The 24,853-nt window shown below is 37.3% G+C and overlaps 1 protein-coding gene across 2 annotated transcripts in view; it reads right to left on the bottom strand.

The window, feature by feature from the left end:
* Positions 1–2,394: 2,394 nt before the first annotated feature.
* The window catches only part of map7b (microtubule-associated protein 7b), a 40,718-nt gene continuing 18,259 nt past the window's right edge, over positions 2,395–24,853 (bottom strand). The window contains exons 2-19 of one of the 2 annotated variants that reach the window (XM_081387250.1): positions 21,665–21,790; positions 21,441–21,515; positions 17,668–17,831; positions 16,688–16,802; positions 14,809–14,919; positions 14,566–14,667; positions 12,870–12,986; positions 11,072–11,229; positions 10,813–10,955; positions 10,111–10,355; positions 9,870–10,020; positions 9,085–9,256; positions 6,872–6,976; positions 6,748–6,789; positions 6,583–6,637; positions 6,345–6,483; positions 4,269–4,498; positions 2,395–4,168 (exon numbers count right to left, since the gene is read on the bottom strand). In XM_081387250.1, the coding sequence (XP_081243376.1) occupies positions 4,282–4,498; positions 6,345–6,483; positions 6,583–6,637; positions 6,748–6,789; positions 6,872–6,976; positions 9,085–9,256; positions 9,870–10,020; positions 10,111–10,355; positions 10,813–10,955; positions 11,072–11,229; positions 12,870–12,986; positions 14,566–14,667; positions 14,809–14,919; positions 16,688–16,802; positions 17,668–17,831; positions 21,441–21,515; positions 21,665–21,790 (2,237 nt within the window). In that variant the 3' untranslated portion in view covers positions 2,395–4,168; positions 4,269–4,281. The remainder of the gene's footprint in view (positions 4,169–4,268; positions 4,499–6,344; positions 6,484–6,582; positions 6,638–6,747; positions 6,790–6,871; positions 6,977–9,084; positions 9,257–9,869; positions 10,021–10,110; positions 10,356–10,812; positions 10,956–11,071; positions 11,230–12,869; positions 12,987–14,565; positions 14,668–14,808; positions 14,920–16,687; positions 16,803–17,667; positions 17,832–21,440; positions 21,516–21,664; positions 21,791–24,853) is intronic. The other variant, XM_081387251.1, reaches the window with a different exon arrangement.

The following is a 24,853-nucleotide window of genomic DNA, read 5'->3' as shown; positions in this document are numbered from 1 at the left end:
AAAGAAATATATTTATATATTTGAGTTGATGATGTTCCTAAATCCGAACCGCTGAAGATGCAGTGGCTGAGTTTGTTTTCGAAGGGAATATTCCCCACGATCAACGTCAATGCTTTCATGTTTGCGCGAATCATTTCACCAGACTGCTTTACAAACTAGGGTCAGTATAAAGCTGGATTTGCTAAGAAGCTGCTCCTGAAAAAAGGATCGGTACCAACTATTCGTGTTCCTGCTGAACCTCCAGAAGAACAAGTGAGTGTAACGTTTTATTGACCTTTATATTCATCTTTATATTAATCTTTGCAAATAGCTTGCACGCTTCACGATGAATGTGGCTATTTTTACACATTTAGGGTACATTATGGCATGTTTTCTATGTATGACGTTATCAATATAATTCATAATCCCACGTTTTTAATGAACGACGCGTTGTGGTTATTGTGTTACAAACGGTGTGCGCACAGAACAGAGGGGCGGGGTGAGCAAAGCTCATTATCATTTAAAGACACATGCACTGAAACGGCGTGCTGAAAACAGAGCTGTTTTTGACCAGGTAAAATTAGTGTTTTCTTACAATACTAATGAGAATTTTTAATTAAAGTATATTACAAACTTTTAATTTAGACCCTAAAGAATCATATTAGCTTGTACAAAAATGACATTATATGACCCCTTTAACACATTGATAATATTCAATGTTTAAACTTAGTTATTCTAGCTAGTTGATCAGAGTGATCCAAGTCTGTTCTGATCACAATTGTGCTGTACAAGGGCAATATCATCATGAATTTAGGCAAGTCGTGTACTGTTTTAGCAAAGTCCTAGATGTCACGTATAGCAGGCAGATTAAAATTGGAAGAGTTGGATCTTGTTGCAGCGTTAATACTTTATATTCAGGACTAAATATATTTATATATTTTCAAATATAGTATTCAAATATAGAGAAAGAAAGATTTTATTAAAGGTGGTCTAGGTCTAAGCAATGTTGGGTGAAGTCACTTCTTGTTGACGTTCAAAGTATTGTTAAACGAAATGGAGGCTAGCTCGACCCTCCCTCCCGTGCTTCCTGAAAGTCATGAACCATTTAGAAAAACCAAACTGGATTTACCCACCTGTCCAGCGAAAACAGAGCCACCTGAATTTCGGATTGGAAGCCCTTCTGCCGGCGGAGTTCTCGCCACATCTCGCTTTTCCGATGTAAATTCGGGACTTTGCGCATTCCCTCTCCTTTTCCCTCTTCTTTGTTATTTGTCCATTGGAACGTCGTCGCTTTGGTCGTGTGTTGGCCATATCAAAATATAAATTTTTAACGTTAGTCGTCGTCGTTGTCTAGGACATCTCTCCTCTAACTAACTTCCCTCTTCATGCTTCTCTCTCCTCCACTCCACAACCCCCCCCCCCACCCCCTCACCCCCTCATGTGCACGTGCACTAACCCCCCAACCCCCACCCCCAAATCATTCTTGTCGGTTATTGTCTGGAACACTGTTTGTTATGTTTCGTGGTCCAGGCTGGGCCAGTTTGTTTTTGTTGCCGTTTGTGGAGCCTGGGCTGTCTAACAGAGACCGTGTTTTTTTTTTTCCAATGTGTTCAGGGGACAGGCAGCTAGCGGATAGTGAGGAGATGTTTGCTGTATGTGACAAAAAAAAACGTTTTGGCCTAAAAAACGTGCAACATCGCTTAGAGCACCTTTAATGTTTCAGTTGGTTCTCACAGAAAACATCTACAAACAGTAAAGAACTGAAACTGGACAAATCTGATCTCTAACTAAAGTTTGTGATGTTGTACATGACTGATGAGGAAACACTGAATCCGGTCTACAATGAACACTCTGACAACTATGACTCAGAATACGACGAGTTGTTGTGTTGCAAAGATGAAGAGGTGAAAGTTGGATCCATTCTCAGTCCACTCTTTTTCTCATTGGTGGTTGTGTTAAGCTGCATCCATAACGGCCTTGTTGTTCTTAACTCTCATGACCATTCAGCGTTACATGGCAGTGGTTCATCCTCTGTCTGACTGGGAGAAATGCAGAGGCTTTTCAGTCACTCCCTTTATCGTTTGGATCCTGAGTGGAGCGGTTTCACTGCTCGTTTCACTTCATACCAAAAAATTAAATATTCCACATCATTGACATCATCTGTGGTATGTTATTTGATAGCCAATGAAAATTTCCAGATACCCGTTTGGGGGCATGTTTACATGTTTATCTTAACCTCAGAGATCATCAGCTTCACACTAGCACCATATTAAACACTGGTGGATCTAAACATCACATTGTTCCACATGCAAAAGTTTCATCTAGGCCAGCAAAATGTCAGAATCATACAACCACAGTCCTAATTTACTGTGACAACTTAATTTGTAACACTAGGAACACAAAGCAGTCTTAAGTCACATCCAGATAAAAAGTTTTATTGATTTTCATCATTTGTACATGCATATAGACCGACTTGGTAGGGAGAAAACGCTTCAGTTCTTTAAAGTGGTACTCAGTGCTGTTGATTAGGTCTAGGGCACATGGGTGCTTTATGAGAAGTGCTCTATAAATAATAAGCCTTCACTGAGAAATCTGTCCCTGACGTCTCAGTAAACAAGTTGTGCTTGTTTTAAACCTTCACCCACCATTCTGCTAACAGATTTTGTGCAACATTCATGTATACTTTTTTAGTGTTTGCATATCAAGATTTACAGTTTCTTCATTTCAAGATATTTAATTGATCCCTGCTGCTTCTTTTTTTTTTTTGCATGGTGTCCACTGACCATCCACTGATACTGATCACAACAAAAACAGAGATAGTCTTTTGTTGTTTACAAGATAAATCGCTTCATAATATGTCCTACATAGGATACTTGGTTTTCCATGAGCCCTATGACGTATTGATTGATTATCTGTATCTCATAGGGCCGGGATGGAAACAGCTACATGATGCAGCAGCACTTACAGGGCTGTACCGACAGCATGTGTTACGAGCCTATTGATGAACAGAGGATTTAAAAAAAAAAAAAAACTAAAACAACTCAGCCCTTTAACAACAGCTCTACAAACAAATCCTCAAAACTTCACTTCATCTGATAAGGCAGAGGAAAGACATAGGTAGCAGCATTTCAGATTTATTTATTACGTTATGATTACATTCGAAAGATCTCTTGATTTTAAAGATTAGCTTGTATGGGTTCTACCGATTAAATAGACGTAACCTCTATATTACAAGTTGCTTTCGGGTGTCTGTGATTAATGCTAAACAAAACAACATGGCAAGCAAACCATCAGCTGGGTGAATCTCACAAAATCATATCCAGGTCACATTTCAACCTAAAATCTAATGGGGGGGAAAAGTAATACAATTTGTTTTATTTAAATCAGTATTGATTAAAGGCAGTAGAACAGTTACAATGGTATATAAATACTTCACAATTTACAAATGTTTTGCATTATTACTATAATGAGAAATTGTGAGGATGTGCTTAATTTTAATGAAATGTGAAAAAAAAATTCCATTTAATTTTAAGTTAAATATATCATGGATATGTTTCTGAAAAGTTGCATGAGATTTAAATCACCCAACCACATTAGGAAGAAAATAAAGATCAAGTATGAAAGCTTTGCTTCGCTCGGACTGCGCAGAGGGCCGTACGTTGGAGTGGAATGAGACGTAATTCAAGAGGCAAAAATCTGTTCAAGCTTTCCAAAGAGGGCAGAAAATAAGTTCTCTTCATTTGAACATTAATTATAAAACTAAGCGGAGAGTTCAGCCACTCAATTGCTGGCATAACGAGAGCAAAACTACGAGGTTTCGCCATAAATCTACCCAAACACAACAAACATCATTCTCTCGTCACACATTCCTTATGGTTAGCACTTCACAGGAGCTTCCACGACAGCGACGACACTTTTCTTCAAGTACTAAATGTGCCTTCACAGTCACCGTGACTCCCCAAATGACGGAAGATGTGGTTCCTGGAGCGTACCACTTCAGTTTGGGGAGACAGGAGCTGATTAGAGGAAGGAGAAGCCAAGAGATCGGTCTCAGCTGCGAGGACACGTTTCGTTTTTGCCATTTTAGGTGTCTAAGTGTCAGATGAAGGGAAGTACAGTGAGGGGTCTCCCTCGGACTCTATTTCCTGTGTTGCAGGTTGCACTTCCACAATTATAAATGTTCATATATCTATAATGGGGGAAAAATTTCAAAATAAGGTTTAAGGGGACCATGGTATGTCACCCAAAAAAATAAAAATAAAATCAGTGTTGTGTCCAGACTGACTGACCTGAGAGAAGTGTTTACTGTGCCGGGTCCTCCTCCGGTCCACTCACGTTATGCGTGCTGCCATTCTCTCTGAAAGCCAAAATGGGAACCTTCCTCTTCTCCTCCTCTTCCTCATTTTCCACTTCCTCTCCATCTCCATCCTGACGGGATAGTTTGTTCGCCATAGGAAGCTCTATGACCTCCTCGAAGGCTTCTGTGACACCGCCGTTTTCTCTGAGTTGGGCAGTCACGCTTGCAGTGAAGAAAAAGTCTCAGATTACAAACTGTTTTTTTTATAGATCAAGTTCAAGTTTCTCTGATTAAGCATATTGTTGAATTAACTGCTTCTGCTTGTATTCTTATTTGTAAGTAGCTTTGGATAAAAGTGTTTACTTAATGAATAAATGCAGTTTTCATACTGTCTGTTAATGCATTATCAACAGCTTATAAAAAAATAAAGTTGGACTTCCTCCTGTCACCAGTTGAGGACAGTATATGGAAGTAAAATAATGTCAAATGTTTTTGAAACAAAAAGCCTGTTGAATTGCACTACTTGAAAAAAAAATAGGCATTGCATTAACCATGCTTGCATTTTAATGCATTGTATTTTTAGGGCTTGCATTTTTATGGGCTGAAATTCAACATGGTTGAATATTTAAGCTGTGAATATTTCAATTAAAAACATTTCAAACACATTTTCATTATTAAGAATTCAATAATCCATATTCACCTTTCATATTTCACTTCCAAAATATTCAAACTGTTTAAAAATACAACCTATAATATTCAACAGGCAATTTTCGGTCCATTTTATTTCGCTTCGCTTCCACAAATTCAGTGGTTCAAATTCGACAGTAAATTCAACGGAACTGCAGGAAAAGCAGTAGATTACCGAGATACTATCCATCTGCTGTTAGTCAACCTCACCAGCAGGTGGTGCAAAAGCTTGTGTTGTTGACGAAGACCAGCAACAGTTAGAGCAAGCCATTCATTCATAAAATGAAAATGATTATCTGTGTCAGTATATTTGCGGAAAAGATGATAAAGACACAAAAGCTGTGTTTGTTTCATTCAATAACTTCATTGTTACTTTCCCTGTGTAGCCTACATGTCATCAGCTTTCTCTACATGAACAGGATTATAATCGGTTTCCCTCAATACCTCACACTCGAGGATTCCCCTTCTGTCGGGACAAAACGCTTAACGTAGTTTATGGACTAATACAGTGATATAAAAGACCAAACAGTTTTTAACAGTTTGAATATTTTGGAAGTGAAATATGAAAGGTGAATATGGATTATTGAATTTTTAATAATGAAAATGTGTTTGAAATGTTTTTAATTGAAATATTCACAGCTTAAATATTCAACCATGTTGAATTTCAGCCTATAAAAACGCAAGCCCTAAAAATACAATGCATTAAAATGCAAGCATGGTTAATGCAATGCCTATTTTTTTCAAGTAGTGCAATTCAACAGGCTTTTTGTTTCAAAAACATTTGACATTATTTTACTTCCATAATAGTAGAGCTGCAGATCAACATGAGTGTCAGACCATTTTCTACATTTAACTAGAAACATTTTTCCAAAGTGACTTTGAAATGAGGACAATTCAAAGCAATTTCAATAGTAAACTAGAATAGCACATACCTAATGTACAGTAAGCATCGCAATGTGGGATTTTTCTATTGCTTTCTTAATATAAAGACAAATTAAGGTGCTTATTTAATATAGATAGATAGATAGATAGATAGATAGATAGACAGACAGACAGACAGATCAACAAAAACAATGACAGATAAAACGATAGATAGATAGATATTATTTTAATAAACTATTTTGTATTAATAATTAATAAAATAAAATAAAATAAATATTTATTATTATTATTATTATTATTAATTATTAACTAACTATTATTATTATTAAGAAATACATAGAATTATTTTTTTAATTATGTTTTGTTTATTACATTTTTGGACAGAATGGGAAATTTTGCAAGTTGGAATGAAACTGAATATGTGTTTCAAATCACGTTAACTACTAGGCCTTGCCTTTTTTATGTTTGTTATTATGATTAATTGTGAAAGAAATCTCACCTGTGACCTGAAGTGGGCCGTATGGGTGTGATGAAGCTGGGGTCAGAGAGTCCGTTACTGTCACTGCGTCCGGTCTCAGAGGTCTCCGGAGCCTGAGGGGTCGACACACTCACTGAGGGACTGCTGGATATTGAAATCACTAACAGACAAGAGAGAGGGACATTAATGATGTCAGATTAAGAGGAAAAGGTAAGGTCAGGGAGGAAACACTATGGTGCACATGTACATCACAGCTCACCTGAATCCTGTCCGCTCTGCTGGCTGACATCGCCATTTCTCTGTGGGGTGGCTTTCTTCAAAACATAAGATGTGTAAAACAGAAAGTGTGTTAGAGAAAAAGCCAGCACTTTGAATGAAAGGCAACAATGCCAAAAAAGCAGCAGCAATTGCTTTACATCTTTACCTGATCAGATCGGCGTGTGCGTTTCATAATTTCCTCAAGGCGCTGTGACAGACAAGAACACAATCAGGTAACTTAAAATCCTGTAATTACCTTAAAAGCCACTCAATATAATGAACTTGTTTACCTTCTTCCTCTCCATTCTCTCAGCCTCCTCTTTCTGGAAGTGTTTCTCTCTCTCCAGACGCAAACGCTCTGCCTCTTCTCTCTGGCGAGCCTCCTCTTCTTCTTTCTGAACATACAGGGCCACACAAAACACACTGGCATTTGAAACTGCACGTACAGTATATGCATTATTCAGCATGCATTAACTTTAGGGCTGTCAAACTTAACATGTTTTTGAGATTAATTAATTGAAAAATGTTGGTTAGTTCACATATTACAAAAAAAAGTGGCTTTAGAAAATGCCAATATATTGTTTGTACACCTTTAATTTGACTATATTCATATGTATTAAAATAATTCATATTATGCATTATATATGTATTTTATATTTTAAAAAAAATATTAGAGGCAACTTATATACATACACTACTTTTCAAATGTTTGTGGTCGGTAAGTTTCTTTAATGTTTTTGAAAGTCTCTTACGCTCAGAACAGCTGCATTGATTTGATCAAAAACAACAGTAATATTATCAGGGCTCTCAAGTCTCACGCATTGGGCGTGAGACACACGCAATTCAACCAGTTCACACGCTCACACGCCACACCGTGTATTTCTCACGCTGAAAAGGCAATGCCAACCAAGTTGTCCTGCGAGTTTTATATATAACGTTGTATACGAGGCACAGGCACACAAAGTGAAGTTTCCTGCCGCCAGCATGTATCTCGCAATCCCAGATTGCGTTTGTTACAAGGCAACACAGATGCGCGAACACACGGAAGTTGATGGAACATTGTCGGCCACCGTACGTTCGTTACCAGGTAACCAACAACATCGCATGAACACACGTCGTGATGGAGAAGGTAAGTTGGAAGAAAGCTCGTCTAACATTTTTAGGCTAGAACATTTAATATATAGCCCATCATATACATTATTATTGATGCAGTCAAAAACTCTACAACTACTCTGCAACCAGGCCAGAAGCTTTGGCTCAGTTTGGCTAGCTTACGTTATCTGAAACTAAGGGAATGTTAGTGGGTATGGGAAGGAATGAAGATGTATTTCTTAATTTTATTTTAAATACATTTAAATTTGTTTATTTTATTTTATTTTAAATTATATATTATACTGTATTAATAGTCTTTCTAGTTACATTAAGGCTACATGTATTAAAGCAGAGTGCTCTGGGTAATATTTTATATCCTGTCAAAACATACATTAATCATTGCCATTGCATTTGTATTTTTCAAACACAAAACACATTTCATAAGCTGGAGTGTGTACACTTGTGTACACACACACACACACACACACACACACACACCTTAATAATACTCTAATATGTCATTTGTTCAACATGTCCCATGCACCACACAATAAATAATTATACCATTTCGACTAGACACATTCAAAATGCAAAAAGATTTGTTTTTCCAAACTGTTTGGAGCAATTTGTTATATTTTTTTAATTTTTGTATAACTTATTTGTAATTTTGAAATATAACATTAAAGAGTATATTTGATGTGATGAATTGCTCTGTCATTTATCAGATTTACCAATTGTTATAATTTCAATTTGGGCTGGTTAATTATGAACAATAGGTAAAATTGGGGGGCGGGGACATATGGGGGCGGGGCTTCATTGGGGCTCCTCCCCTAACCGCATGTGATCTCACTCCAAGCTTTTGGTAAAACTTGAGAGCCCTGTATTATGAAATATTATAACAAATTAAAATAACTCTTTTCTATGTGAATATATTGTAAAATGTAATTTAATCCTGTGATCAAAGCTGAATTTTCAGCATCATTACTCCAGTCTTCAGTGTCACATGATCCTTCAGAAATCATTATAATATGCTGATTTGCTGCTCAAGAAATATTTCTGGCCATTATCAATATTGAAAACAGCTGTGCAGCTTAATATTTTTTTGTTGTATATTTTTATTCAAGATTCCTTGATTAACAGAAAGAAAAATTTTAAACATAAATGCATTTACTGTTACTTTTGGTCAATTTAATGCATCTTTTAAAAAAAGAAATCTTATTGGCCACCAACTTTTGAGCAGCAGTGTATATAAATAAATAAATTCCACCAAAATCAATCAATGTTGAATTATCTATTTTCAGCCCTAATGTTGATATGTTATCTTAATAAAGCACATATTGAGTGTTGTGCATTTATTCATCGGTTTGGTGTGATTAATGAATGAGATTGTTGTGTGTATATGTTTGTGTACCTGTCTCTGCAGGCGTTCAGCTTCCTCTCTCTCCCTCTGAGCCTTCTCCTCCTCTAATCGCTTCTCCTCCTCCTCCTCTAGTCTCTTCTTCTCTTCTGCCTGCCGCTGCGCCTCCTCCTCTCTCTTGGCTCGCTCCTCTGCCTTCCTCCGGGCCATCTCCTCCCTGCTGCGCCTGCACGCACACAGGCACATGATCATTCAAAAGATTCTTTCAAAATAAACGAATGTATAGTGCTTTGGTTGTGTTCAGTGTACATTTAGACAACACTGTAGATTACACAACCCTGCAACATATTTGTTGAATGAATTATTACTAAAGCTTTCTCTCAAGCACATCACAGCTTCCCCCAAAATATGATGCATTTCATAGCATTTTTGATTTCAACATCCATTTGTAAGGTGAAGAAGAAAAACTGATACATGATTCCTCTCTTCCTCTGAGCCAGGTTACAACTATCTAATTTTCTCATGCATGACATTATTTTATGCCTAATCCTGATTTCCTGACCCAGATGTTTCCTGCTACATCTGTGGGTGAAGTAAAACTGATACATATGTATCATATCGTATGTGTGTGTGTTTATTCATGATGGTACGTTTTTATTGACATTTTTTATTTTTGAACTCCGCATCATAAAATTAGATAATATGATCAGGATTTTTTTTTTTGTGCAACTCAGCAGAAATATTTGTCAAAATGCAGGGCTGTTTTTGCAACTAGTTTTAGAGTAGCTTCCCCAACAGTGGATATAATAACAGTGCTCATGAATATCTCTCACACGCACCTTTCAGCCTCTTCTTGCTGTCTCTTCTCCTCCTCTTCTCTTTCTCTCTGTTCTCTGGCCTGCCGTCGTTTCTCAGCCAGCAGACGAGATGCCTCCTCGGGATCTGTTGTGCCTGCAGAGGGCCGTGCTGTTGGAGAACTTCCAGAACCTTCTACAAAGAGAAAGAGCCACAGGAATATAATATATAATGCTAGTTCAATCGAACTTGATGGTTCATGTATGGTTGCGCAGTATTACAGACCAGCAGAAGGCTCTGGTTTAGTTGCAGGAGCCTCTGGTTCAATTTTAGGAGGTTCAGCATCCTCTTTTTTGCCCCCCTCTCGTTCTGGGGTAACTTTCGGGCTCTCTGATGTCACTCTGTTGGGCCTGAGATTGCCTGGCAATAAGGAGGGGTTACTAGGAGACAGTGGAATTGATGCTGGGGGAGGAGGAGACCTGGACTTTTTGGGGTTAAACGTCTTCTGAGAGGGTTTAGCAGTGGAGGCCCTGAGGAACAGACCAAAAAAAAAAAAAAAAAAAAAAAAGTATTTAATCAGTGAGGGAAAAGTTTTGGTCCTTTTCATTCTGTCCAGCAAAACTCGCAGCAAATATTATATATATATATATATATATATATATATATATATATATATATATATATATATATATATATATATATATATATATATATATATATATATATATGTGTCTAATACAAGTAATTATAGAAATCAGAAAATGGCTTTAACATAGGATGATTATGAAGTTTTGTAATTATTTTAGTTTTTAATTTACTAACCCTGGTTGACTGTTTACCCAACAACACATCCAAAAATCAAAACAAATTGTGCAAATATTTCCACAAATTTTCAGTATAAAAACCCCTCTTGGTTGTGAAAATTAGATGCATCTTCAGACAGAATGACATATACTCTTATTCCTCATCTTATAAAGGTGCTTATACCTGTTGGGGGATGGATTGGTGACCCTGCTGCGATCACTGACTGGAGAGGGAGATCTCTTGGGTGTGAACAGGCTCAGACTTGGAGTGGGATATGACAGGTTACTCCATGACTTCCTCACATAGTCCTTATCCTTCCTGTCAATCTATACACAGAGGCACGAATCTATACACAGTACTTCCATACTACATTATACAAAGATCAACACGTTGCAATTGCCCTACACAGACTCTTAAGTACATATTTACACCAATACCATACCAGGATATTCTGGGTGGTCTTTCTGCGAGAGCTGCCGTCCGAAGGGATGAACCCTGCTCTGATTGGTCTCTCAAAATTAAGGCCTGCTTTGATTGGTCGCTCGGCGCTGCGTGACTGGATGGACTTGAAGGACATGGTGCTCATTGGGTGACAGGAGGCTGAGCGAGGACAAACGGGGGTCACTGTACCACGATCAAGTTTAACCAACCAGGGTGTATTATGAAAAAATTAAATTGATCCATTATGGACAAGAGGAGTGACAGCAAGTAGGGTGCGCAAAAGAAAAAGGTTAAAAAAGGGATGAATGAGTGGTGGAAAAGTGGAAAGGGAAGAAGAAGAAAGTGTGTATTAGTATCTACAAAGCTCTAGAGTCTAGACAGAAATTAGGCAATGCTGATCATCACTGATGGAGGACAATCTGAGAGCATGTTCGTAATGGCATACTACCATTCAATTTTTGCAGTATGCATTATGTATACTGTTTAATTTGTACATTTACTGTATGCAAAGCATTGCATTTGTCTAAATGTGAACTTAAATTGGAATAAAGCTGCAAAATAACATTGTTAATTTCTAAACAGGACGGCTAACAAATTATTAGGTTGACAACAACGTAGCATACTTTTTGTTTTTGCACTGCAAAGTGTTTCACACACTATTATGAAAACAGCAGGCAGTGAAAAGTATGGCACAGCATGCAGTAGGGTAGTATTTCATTCTGAATGCAGACAATTCAATTCCTCATAGTCAAATGATGATGCAGTTGCCCATTTTAGAAGCCTTTAATTTAATCAGTTGATAACAGAATCCCCAAACAGAGAAAAAAAAACCCCAAACAATTAGCAAGAAAAAGACAGAACATATAAATACACACAAGAGATTAGCATCAGCTCTATTTGTGCACGCACACACACACACACACACACACCAGTTTTAGATGCAGGGTGCAGTAACTGGGCAAAGCTGTTGCAGAGAGAAGTCTGTCTAAAAGAGGTGTTTTGTTTTAAGACATGGGCCTTGCCAGAAACAGCTCACAGTTCTCCAAACTCTTTCTCTGCTCTCTTTCTTTGTAAATGTGTTTTCATACTGAACATCTTGAAATTTAGCTATTGTAGAAGTAAAAGCTACTTTGAAAATGCATCTTGTCAAGCTATAAGCTTCTCATACTTTCTAGCTATTCTACAAGTTACTATCAAAAAGTTTAGTTAACACTGAAGCTATTTACGTTTTCTTAGAAGCATAACAGTAACTCAGATGTTAAAAAAAAAAATAGTATAGCTTTTATATGACAAAAAACAATGTATTTTATAATATTTTTTCTCTTTTCTAGTCACACCTCATCAAAACTTCTCAGAAGACAGCTTGAAAAGCTATACTATTTTTAAAACATGGTTAAATAAGAAACCATTCTACCTCAACACTGGTCAGGTCTGACAGAACGCTTCACTAGCTAGGGTGTAAAATTAACACTTGCCACCAGACAAATGCAGGCACCTTTTGTGCAGTGTCAGATCATTTTGCTCTTGTACTAACCAACATGACAGGAAACCAGTAAGATGTCTCTTAGCTTAACATTTAACAAGAATTTAAAGCAACACATGCACAATTCAATTTCAGGTTTGTAGCATGTTATTTTATACATTTGAATTTAATTTAAAATTAAAAAGGTTGCTGGTTAAATTGGCCATTCACCAGCTGATAGGCAAAAAAGTTAATTTCCCACCCTATCTGTGACCAAAATTAACAATAAAATAAGTGTATTAGATTGTTTCATGCTGTGCAAGTGTTTGTGTTCTACCTGCTTCTCCAGACAAAGACATGGCGCTGCGACTCCTGGCCAGGTAGGAGTGTGTTGGTGTCTGTAGTCGCGTGATCATTGTATTCTCCCATGGGGTAAGAGGCATGCGACGCGTACCTGGACAACACACACATGCACATTCTCAACAAAAGTCCTAAATAAGCAGCTTAAACATGCATAAGTAAAGCACTTGACACACATGAATCCCATCACATGCATTCATAACTTCATATGCCCAGATTAGGCTACCCATTTGCATCATCTGCTGGTGACAGTGAATCATGCATGTTTTAAAATGTTTTGAGTTAAGCGAGACCAACCAATCAAGGAAAAACAGAGTTAGTAACCCTAAACATAACCACCAGTGGAAAGACAACATGAAACTGCAATAACACCCCATTTATTGTCTAAATGAAATAATATTTCAGGTTGGGACTTCGTTTTATCCATTATGATTTGACTGGATTATGAAAAGTCAGCTATGGAATTAATATTATTTTGACCACCGCACATAGCCAGTCGCGCAGCAAAAAACAGTTACTACATTAAATTGCTGAAAACAAATGGTTCCTTTAAAATAACATGCACTGATTAATTGTGAACAATAACATAAAATAAAAAAAATAAATCAATCTTTTGTTTTCATGTTGTCTTTAAAAAAAGGTGGCCAACTGCTGTAGGGAAAAAACATGCAAGAACTAAATATCAAAAACAATATACAGTCAAATGCCAGTGAAGCCCTCAAATAAAGCATGCAACAGTACAACTTTCCCCCACTATGTTTATAGCTTAATGATTATTCGCTAATGTATAAACCCTTTAAAACTTACACAAACTTTAACATGCAATAATGCTGGAAGAGACTGCATGACTCAAGGCTCAAGACTAAACACGACAAATTACAGAACTGCATGATTATAGGTTTGCTATTATTTTGTTTAGAAGCACTTGGTGCATGCAATAAAGTGCAACATATTGAGTATAAACTCAAACATTTTCTCCATATGGAAATAGATTTTTATTTTAACGATAACTTAAAAATTTAAAGACAGACTTATTGTGAGTTCAGAGGTCATTAATCAATGGTATATGCTTTTGTTAAAAGCATACACGCATATTTTTCAGTACACTTAAATTATATTGTTTCTGTAGGTATAATCAACAACTTTGAATATTTTCTAGATCTCATCATTACTTTTAATTTGATTATGTCATTTGCAAATGCTTCATGGGATTAAAGTTCTTTCCCTCATTAAAGCGTTAAGTACACAGTGTTATCTTTGCCGTTTTGTCCGAATATCAAATACTTTTTTGCTACAAATTAAAGTTTGTAATGTTATGATTCGCCTCATAGCTGGTTGGTTTGATTCATGGCTTATAACACTTTAATTAAGTATTTTTTTTTAAATACCAATACCAAAAAAAAAATCAATAAAATAAAAAAATACTCAAGAACCAATGCCACTGAAAAAGTGGGCACTACTGCACTCTATGGTAGTGCCTAGATTGAAACAGAATAAACTTACGTTTAATTCAAGTCACATATCAAAACAAAGGTTCTGTAATTTGTCGTTAATGATCTTCTATTTTTAACTGTTCATTCATGCTTGTTACTTCATTTAGTCTGAAGCCCTGGATAGGACAGGTTTGAACCCAGTTAAAGAGCAAAAAAGACTTCTGGATTTCTAAAATCCACCTGCTAGTTTGTCCTGAGGGATCTTCTCTCTGGATATTTGGGATTTAGATAGCGTTTTTTTAATCAAGCAAGATGACGAGAGAGATGTCCGCTTCTGTAAGGCTTGGACGGTACAGCAAAATCACACAAAAACACATACACAAAAAATATAAATTATGGGTCAATTCAAAAAGGGGATCCTTGGTAAATTATTCATCTAAAAAGGGACTTGTTTGGCTATGAGATTGTGTAAAGATTTTTTACCTCTATCTGGGGAATTCAGCAAGGTGGCCGAGGAAGATGACAGGCGTTTGGAAATGACTGGATCTGTGTGTTTGGACAGATTCATAGTGGAGACTGACCTTCTGTCAGCATCTACAAACACACACAGACAAAAATACAACATGAGATGCAAAACTTAATACAACTTAAAGGCGTAATACAGAAAAATGCACTGAAGAAAGGACTAAAGAAAGATAGAAAATGGGGAAGAGGGCATAAGAGGCTTTACTGAGACCTTTTCTACTGTGTGTATGCTTGCAGCAGCTAATCGATGCTAATATTTAAAAGCTTAGCTACGTGTACTAAAGACTACTGAGGATGACGGTGTGGTGAACAATCGAGTCCGGTTGAAGAGATGAGTCCGAGCTGTGTCAATAGCAGAGGAGAAAGACCGCGAAATTTTAAAATACGACTGTTATTGTGTCACGAAATATAGTTTTAAGAGTTTCTCAGTCAAGAATGTAGTTGTTTGAAGCTCAAATATGTTGTTTATTTATTATAAAAAAAACACACTAACAACAAGAAATGTTTAATTTCACAATCTATAGCTTCGGTTAAATACTAGTATATTAAACATAAGTTAAAATACATTAATGACTCGTTATAACGTAGTACAAACTTCTATAATAAAGTGATTTTGTATTATTTGTAACCAGGAACTAAAGCGATTACCTATAAAACGTGCTTTGAACCAATCGGATTGCTTGGGTCCTAAGCTCGGACTCATCTCTTCAACCGGACTTGTTGTTCACGACAACGGCACTCTCAACCTGCCTTCCATATGTGTCCCAAAATGGACAGACACATTGACGACTTTAAAACTAACAGGACATCTGTGATCTAATATCACCTATATTGATATTACTGATTTTAAAGGGGTCATATCATGGACAAAAGGATGTTTCTTTAAAGACTTAAAAAGACTTTTGATGTACTGAACTAGTCAAGTTTGGACACACCTGAAATGTTCCTCACAAATTTTTTTTTTTTAAAGTGATCTAAAGGCTTAATACTTGAAGTCTGTTTTGTATACAAAATCTTAAAGGTGTAAAAGCAAAAAAAAAAAGCTGTTGGTGCAAAAAAGTGGACTATAAGCAAAAAATGTGACAAAGAGATACATGTCCCCTTTAAAACAGAAACTACAAAATGGCTATGAGTCATCTAACATACTACTGTTAACCAGTTTGTTTGTTTCTGGCTCCATGCTAACTGCTTACGGGAAAGGAAACTAATCATTTATAGGTTATGCTACAAGTTCTAGCTAATGGTGCTAGTCGGCTGCTCTACACTGCCGGTTATATTCACATTGAGAGCGAAACTGCTGCTGACGTGTTAAGCTGAAAACACCATGATAGTGCTCCAGCCCAGCTAGATCCAATGGAAAGAGAGCAGAATCATCAAGACCTGAGAGAGAGAGAGAGAGAGAGAGAGAGAGAGAGAGAGAGAGAGAGAGAGAGAGAGAGAGAGAGAGAGAGAGAGAGAGAGAGAGAGAGAGAGAGAGAGAGAGAGAGAGAGAGAGAGAGAGAGAGAGAGAGAGAGAGAGAGAGAGAGAGAAAAGAAATGCAGAACCATACACAGAGAGAGTGAGAGAGATATTGATGAAGCAGAAAATAAAGGAAACAAAGGAAGTGTGCAGTGAGCTCATGGCTCTGAGTCAGCAAATGTGAGCAGAGAATAAAATAAATGTGTTGTTCTGCATACATAAACCTATTCAATTTATATTTAAACACTATAAAAGGCACTAATATTTGAACTTCAAATCCTGAAAACCAGGCTAAAGTGAGCTTGTATCAGGGAACCACAATTAATCGTAGTAGGTTTTCTACACACCCTGAATAATGCTGTGCACATGTGTGTTTACCGCTGTTGTGTGACGTGCTAGCGGAGATCGTTCCACCCCAGCTCCAGCGGTTCGACTTCGGCCTGGCTCTCTGACCCCTCTCCATGGTCCTCCTGATAACAGCCTCATACCGTGCCTGAAACACACAAGGACATTTTCTTTCCAGAGAACATTTTATTACATAACTGTGAGTTCTGCTCTAGAGTAAATATTAAGGATGGCGGCAATTTCAATCCAATTCGAGCCTGATTCAGACCCTGACAATGTTAATGAACAAGAGGATCGTGCAGAACGGATTTCAAGCTCGGATTTCACAGGACGTTCACAGGACAGATAAACATTGCAATGTGCAGGAACAGTGTTTAAAATAAATTTTATTTAAAATCTAAGTTGTCTTCAGCCTTAGGAAGATCAAACAATAGAGTTTTGGAAAAGGGGTTGAAAAAAAACGCATCTCAGCAACATAGCAGCAGCTTAACCAGGCCTCGTCCCCTTTTTTGCGTATTCTGTGTGGGGGGGGATTATTTAAATGAATAACATTGTGACTCCATAAAGCCCGGAAAAAACACGTTGTAGTTCTTGGAAAGTGGATTCTGTAAAATAAAATATCTCCCTTTGGAGTGGAGTTTGAGCTTTGTAAACTTGCAGATCTTTTTTATGCTCAAACAGCAATATTACACACTAACTAAAGTTGAAAAAGTGGAAAAGCATAATAAAGATAAAAATGCTATAAAAAAAAAGTTATGTTTATTTTTATTACAACAGAAGTACCAGAGGGGCTTAGAGATACTGTAAGACGGCCTTCAAATATAGTCGTGGTCAAACAGGGGCTTGGAGTCTTGCAGTCAAAACTGTTGAGAGCCACTGATGTAATTGTGCTTTAATTATGACTGATGAGAAATATAAAGATAAATAATAAAAAGTAAACGTATAGGGTGTGAATATATACAAAAAGCTGAATAAATTCAACTGCAGAGAAGGGTTTTCCCCGGTGTCCTCACCTTCTCCTCCTCCAGTTTCTGCCGTCGTTTCTCCTCCACAGCAGCTCGTCTCCTCTCCTCCTTCACCCGCTGCTCCTCCATCCTTTTCCTGCGCTCCTCCAGCTGTTTCTCATGAAACTGTCGGGCTCTCTCCTCTCTCTCCAACCACTTGGACCCCCGTGCAGCTGCACACACACACACACACACACACACACACACACACACACACACAATGAATTCCCTTAGTCAAGTCGAGGATTTTTTGCTGGCCCTATAACATATACTCCAAATTCAGAAAGACTTATGCATAGTGATTTGTTTATAATTTCAACTCTAACACAACTTTTCCAGTGTAACTTAAGGAGGTCTGGAAATCACAATTTTTAACATTGTCATGACTACTGGAACACTGAAGGAAGGAAGGAAAGAGGATAGATAATATTATTCCTAAACAGCCCAGATGGTATCTAGATGTGGGAATGCCCTACCAAATACGTTCTGTTCCTGGATGAGGATCCCAAAATGAAAGGGGGATCCCTGATAATGTAAGTTCAACCAGTCATATTTAAGATTTGCAAAGAGGCTGTCATTGAAGGACAGGGCAACACAACTATATTGGACCTCAAAACCTGTAAGAATTGTGACTAATTTCACAGAGATTAGCAGATTATAACAAGTCTTTAAAGGGATATTTACTAAAAAATTTTATCCGTTATCATTTAATCTTGCTGCAGTGGTCGGTCGCCATCCCAATTGTCATTTAGCTTTAATTTAGTTCAGTATCCGGTGATATTGGCAATACCGGTGTTGTCTCAAGTTTATATACTGGTGTGAAAATATATCTTTGAAACACAAATTAAGATATTTTTAAAGTCTTATGGGTTTGGAACGGCAAGATGGTGAGTAAATGATGACAGAATTTTTATTTCTGGGTGAACTATCCCTTTAAATATAAAATGTAATGCTAAAACTATAAGAGAATATGTAATAAATAATAAGAAAGGCAGAAGTTAAAAATCAACATTGTGGATTATCAATTTTATTTGCAACCAAGCACTCCAGTAATCGAAAGCGAGCAAAATTAATCTGCCAATCTCTCTCTGGCCTCTCTGTTTGTGCCTATAACCCCTTACATATAACTGGGTGTCCTGGTAACAACCTTGCCAAGAGTTCACAAAACAACTGCACCTCGCCACAGCAACCTGCCCCTTCAAGTTAGTCATGCAGTTACAAACCGGGAAAACAGACAGACACAAAAAAAAAAGAGCAAAATGTGTAAAAAAGGCAAGATCAGGAAAAAGTGCAAGAAGTGTAACCCTGAGCTTTACATGGTGAAGAAGGTTTGATTTGACAAATGCACATGATTGACACATTCCAGCAACTCACAGAAATAACAAGAACACATGAACATGTAACTGCTTCTTATACTAAACTGATAATTCATTATGACTGAGTGAGTCTCTGATCAAAGGTCAGTTCAACAGTATCCGTGTGTTTGCAGAGTAAACCACTGACACTCCACCATGAAATCAAAACTGAACCCATGTACATCTTAATAACCGGCCCGTTCTTAAGATGCATTCGAGTCAATCAGCAAATGTAATACCTCTGTTAAAGAATATGTAACAAAAGCGAATTGATATTATTCATACGTTTTAGCAGATTGTTGTTTGTTTTTTACATTTTGTGTACTGTAACTGTGGATGAAGCTTGCTAAAAAGCACTACTCATTTATATTATTTATGAGATGACAGTCTTGCATGACTAAACTACATTTCCCATCATTCTCCGATGCAAAACAAGAATTATAAAAAACAAAGCATCACTTACAGTACATACTATATTTGCATCCTTTGTCATTTGTATCTGTTTTGTATGTAGTACATCAAAGAAAATGTGTCTTTGTTAAAGGGATGGTTCAGAGTAAAATGCACTATGCACTCCTTTGCACTATGACCTCGAGCCAAACACTCCCCCAGAAGCTTTTTTTCCCCTTGGTCGAACATTATTAAAGTTAGAGCTTATTTAGAGATATCAGCCAAATGGCTTAGTGCAGGCGCTAATGGATCCTAGGATGTATCTCGTAAATTACCCCACTAATAATGCCCAGAATGGTACCAAACCTCTACAGTAGTACAAATAGGTTCTGTACTCATAAAACGAGGCATTGGAAAGTTTGCAAGTACATTAGGAGTTTATTTAAATAACACTAGCCTGATGGCTAATGCTACCGCTAACCCGGACGTCGAGGTCACTTCAGTGATTTGGGAAAAGCACGTAAAAGTACTGGCAGAAAGCGATGCATAAGGATGTAGTGTAACGACACCCAGTTCCAGGAATGCACTAATATTTTGTTGGTAGTACCAGTTTGCAAGAATTATTAGTTAACACTAATGGCGCTTTTCCATTACCAGTACCAGCTCAACTCGACTCGGCTAGCTTTTCGCTCCGTTTTCCATTGCAGATAGTACCTCCACAATAGTACCTGGTCGTCATAGCGACGCCACAGGAAACTGCCGTGACGTAATCTTCTACGCGACACACACAGGACAATGAAGGAAATCGAGTGGATGCTGTTTTTGGATGTTTTTGTTTTTGCTGTTTTTTATTCAGGATACTCCGTCTGGCGCGTGCAATGATGACGCAGTGAATAGTGACGATTCTCTCTGACCAATCAGCAGTCTGCCGTGTTTTCACGTTACATTTTAGTATCGCCTCAGCTCGCTCAGAACCTCGCCGGAGGTGGTACGAAAAAAAGTACCTGGAAGCAGGTACAGGTACAACTTTTACACAGTGGAAAACCAAACAGAGCCGAGTCGAGTCGAGGCGAGCTGGTATCGTGTAGTGGAAAAGCACCATAAGTTGTCAACACTTTGAAAAAAAAAAAAAATAGGATGTACCAAAAAACTTTTTCAGCAACACCGGGTGATCGCGCGAGATCCCGCACAGAGCACGACATCTATTGCCGCAAGTGACTACCAGTAAAGCAGTGAAGGAGCAAGAAGCGAGAGAACAGCAGGAGAGATCAACGAAAATATATATGCTTTACAAATGCTTGTATTTTCAGATCAACACTTAAAAAGTATTTTGAATATCATCCAGTTATCAATAAATTTCTATGGAGTGTTAAATTCACTAGCTTTTCTCTTACATTTGTGAGTTTTGCAAAGGACTTTTACATGCTTTTCCCAAACCACTGAAGTGACCTCGACGTGCGGGTTAGCGGTAGCATTAGCCATAAGGCAAGTGTTATTTAAATAAACTCCTGATGTACTTACAAACTTTCCAATGCCTCGTGGTATGAGTACAGAACCTATTTGTAGTACTGTAGAAGTTTGGTACCATTCTGGGCATTATTAGTGGGGTAATTTATGGGATACATCCTAGGATCCATTAGCGCCTGCACTAATCCATCTGGCTGATATCTCTAAATAAGCTCTAACTTTAATAATGTTCAACCAAGGGAAAAAAAGCTTTTGGGTGGGGTGTTTGGCTCGAGGTCATGGTGCAAAGGACCCTAGGTTGATTTTACTCCGAACCATCCCTTTAAGAAGTTAAAAAGAGAAAAATTAAGTTGTCAAAAAACTAATAACAGTAAACAAAGCATAACATTCAAATGCAAATCAAATCATGGTAAAAAGTAATCATGATAAAAAAAAAAAAAAGTCCCGTCCACCCAATTGAACATTGAATATATACTGCTTCATTCTGGAATGTGTCATGTTATGGAAGTTAAATGTGTTGCAAAGGCACTCTGACATTGTCTTTAATAACAATGTGTGTGTTTGTCCTACCATTCTGCTTCTCCAGCTCCTCCCTCCGTTCACGTGCGAGTCTCTGCCTTTCATCGATCTTCTGCATGAGAGGCTCTGCAAACACAAGCACACATGCTGGATGAGTTCAGGCAGTAAAGCTGGGAGGTGATGTTTGCATATATACAACTAACAGTAGTGCACAGGCTGTGTGTGTGTGTATGTGTATGTGTATGTGTATGTGTATGTGTATGTGTGTGTGTGACCTGGTCTGGTAATGATCTGTGTTTCTGTTGGGCTGGGAATGGTGTAGGTGTACTGTCCCGAGACAGATGAGTCCGGACGACTCCATGATGAAGACTTTTCATCTGCTCTGGGAAGGTAGTCAGAGCCTGAATGACAGATAGAGGGAAAGGGGAAAAAACCCAAACTGTTTATTCATCAGAAAATACAAAGTACTTTATTAATTTTTGAAACATCTAGGTATATCGATGTCAACTGTATTGGTGCTCTTAAGACAACATATCATTTAAAAAGGGGATATATTAGGACTATAAACCATTTATTAATATTAAATATTACATAAATCATATTACATAATTTTGATCAATAATAAAGTACACAAACTAAATTAATTTTAATATTAATAATACTCTTAATGAATATTAAATTCATTTCAATTCATTTTAAAATATTAAACAAAAATATTTATATTGTTTTGAGATTTAAAATGATTAAACAAAAAATATTAAATTATCATTAAAAAAATAATACAATATATTTGTATTAAATAATACATACATATACACACACACACACACACACACACACACACACACACACACACACACACACACACACACACACACACACACACACACACATATATATATATATAAAAAATATTTTAAAATACTAAATATTTATGATATATATTAAAACAGTAACTTGTAACCAAGAAATGTTTTTACAACTTTCACAAACTGTAAACATACTTTGATTTCATAAAGTTAACATGCCAACCATGGAGAGATATCCAATATTTATACAGCTGTAAACAAACACATACTAGTCTCATATTGTACATCAAATGTATTTTTTTTATTTGCACAGTGATATACACAAGACATAGTGTTAAAGAAGCTGCAAAAAGTCAAAGTTGTTTGCTCTACATGTTGATTTACTTAAGCACCTGAGATCATTCCCCCTCACACACTCTTTTAGGAAGTGACTGTGAGAAGGTTTATGACTTGACAGATCTCAGCCTGAAAATTAAACAATTCCTTGAAAACAGATGCCAAATGGGCTTATGAATCCATGGGTAAACATAAAATATATGGCTTGAGATGTTTAACCATCCACAGACAGAAAGTGTATTTGTAGTGTTCCTATAATCAGGTCTCTCTCTACATCTGCAAGCATCCTGTGACCAGTGACAGATACTGAAGCAAACAGCACATCAGAATCAGCAATCTGGTTAAACTGTTATTGATTCCTGCACTAAAACCAATCAGTCTCCTGCTGTGTGCGTCATCTCACACACCAATCAATAATAGGCCTAGTTATGTTTTCTTGTTATACATTATGCTCGTTTAATCCAAACTTATAATACAGAAATTGCAGGCACAATGTTCCTCAATTCTGTTGAGGTTAGGCATCTGACATATCCCAAATTATGCTTTTGGAAATGAGGCACATTTCTGTAGCAATCGTGAGATTAAAAAGTCATCAGATTGCTGTAAAGGAAGTAGGGCTGCACAATATATCGAAATTATCGAAATATCCCAAATGTATATATCGCGATATGCATATCGCAACAGCTTGCAATAACTGGGGTCATGAACAAAAGACAAAGAGAAAATCACTCACTGCTCTTGGCTGAACTTTTAGCTTTAATAAGAATCAGTAATTCATACAGTGAAAACTAAAACTTATTTTAACATTTAATTATTCAGTTTCTGTTGTTAAATAAACCTAATGTAGGCTTTCCTGAAACCCTAAACCCTGTGGTTTACACTGATGTTAAAATAACACTTCTTATGCTGCAGTAAAACACTGCTGTTCACTTTCAGAAGTTGTAGGGATGTTTTCTTCTCAAAAAAAGAAAGTGAAACCCATGTAGGTTATATAATTTTAAATATATTTTAAAGATAATTTAAGTTTATTTTACACACTTTAAGCATTATCATATCACGTATCGAATATCACATTTAATTAGTTATCGCATTTTTCTTCAATATCGTGCAGCCCTAAAAGGAAGATTCAATGGCAAAAAAGAAAAGTATTGCCATCCTTTACATGACATCACCCACATAACAGCATGTATTATGGCTCCCACAAATACTGATCTTTAAAGAGTGCTACCCATAATTCCACTGTGGGGGAGGAGGGGATAAACAGGCAGATGGCGCGTCTAGACGAGGGGGGAATGGATAAAGGACAAAAACAAATCACAACAAGCAAAGACATAAGTCACTGCATTTTAGCAAAAGTCATTGACGACCATTGGCCAAAAACAAAAACACCCTATTCTACATAATACTCGAAATACACAGGAAAACATGAAGAGTTCATTGACAGAAATGGAATTTTCTGTAAAATGCGGAATGTCACAGAATTTGGCAAATTTTGGATGAATAAATTAAAAGTAGGGCTGAACAATTAATCGAATCATGATCTGTGAATATTAAACTGCAAAAAGCTATTTAAAAATGAATGATCAGGGCTCACGGTTCGGCAAGCATGTTTTTCGCGGATTAACTGCTAAGTTTAACCATCATAGAGTGAAACTCTATCATCTGGACGTGTTTTGTCTTGCCAATTTACACATTCAAATGATTTTAAATACAGAAGAAGAGGCAAAAATCGTGACTCGCGCGCTGTAATCTCTGTGCACAGCCCATAGACTGTAAAGCTGCGTTCACACTACACGCGACCAAGCGACGCGATACCATTCATTTTCAATGGGGAGCGGGCGACTTCCGGCGACACGCGCGGTCGCGACCGTTGGCGACTGGATGGGGCGTGTCTGGTGACGCAACAAAGTTGAGAAATGTTTAACTTTATGCAAATGAAGAGCGACTTTCGCGAGCGACAACCAATAGGAGTGAAGTCAGTGGAGCCGTCACTCTTCAGTGCAGCGTCTGACCGAGGCAAGATGAATGAGAAGTTTATTTTAGCAGTCAGAAACTGTCCAATGGTTTATGATATGTCTCTGTGTACATACAGTGGTACTCGCCGTGCTGACTCCGAGCCCGAATGGTTTCGTGAACTCAGAAAGACCAGTATTTGCCCTTTTTCTGCAGTTAAATAGCCGCGATAGCACAGGGCACTCACTGTTTCTCATTCATCTTTAATATTATGCATTTTATGTACTGATCCCATTTATATTTAGACTTTTCCTTCCAAAATGTTATCTTGTAGCGGCAAGAAAACAGATTTGTTGTCTACAACAC

This window comes from Scardinius erythrophthalmus, assembly GCF_964197995.2.
Source record: "Scardinius erythrophthalmus genome assembly, chromosome: 15".
NCBI lineage: Eukaryota > Metazoa > Chordata > Actinopteri > Cypriniformes > Leuciscidae > Scardinius > Scardinius erythrophthalmus.
This window is presented reverse-complemented; position numbering and strand designations above follow the sequence as displayed.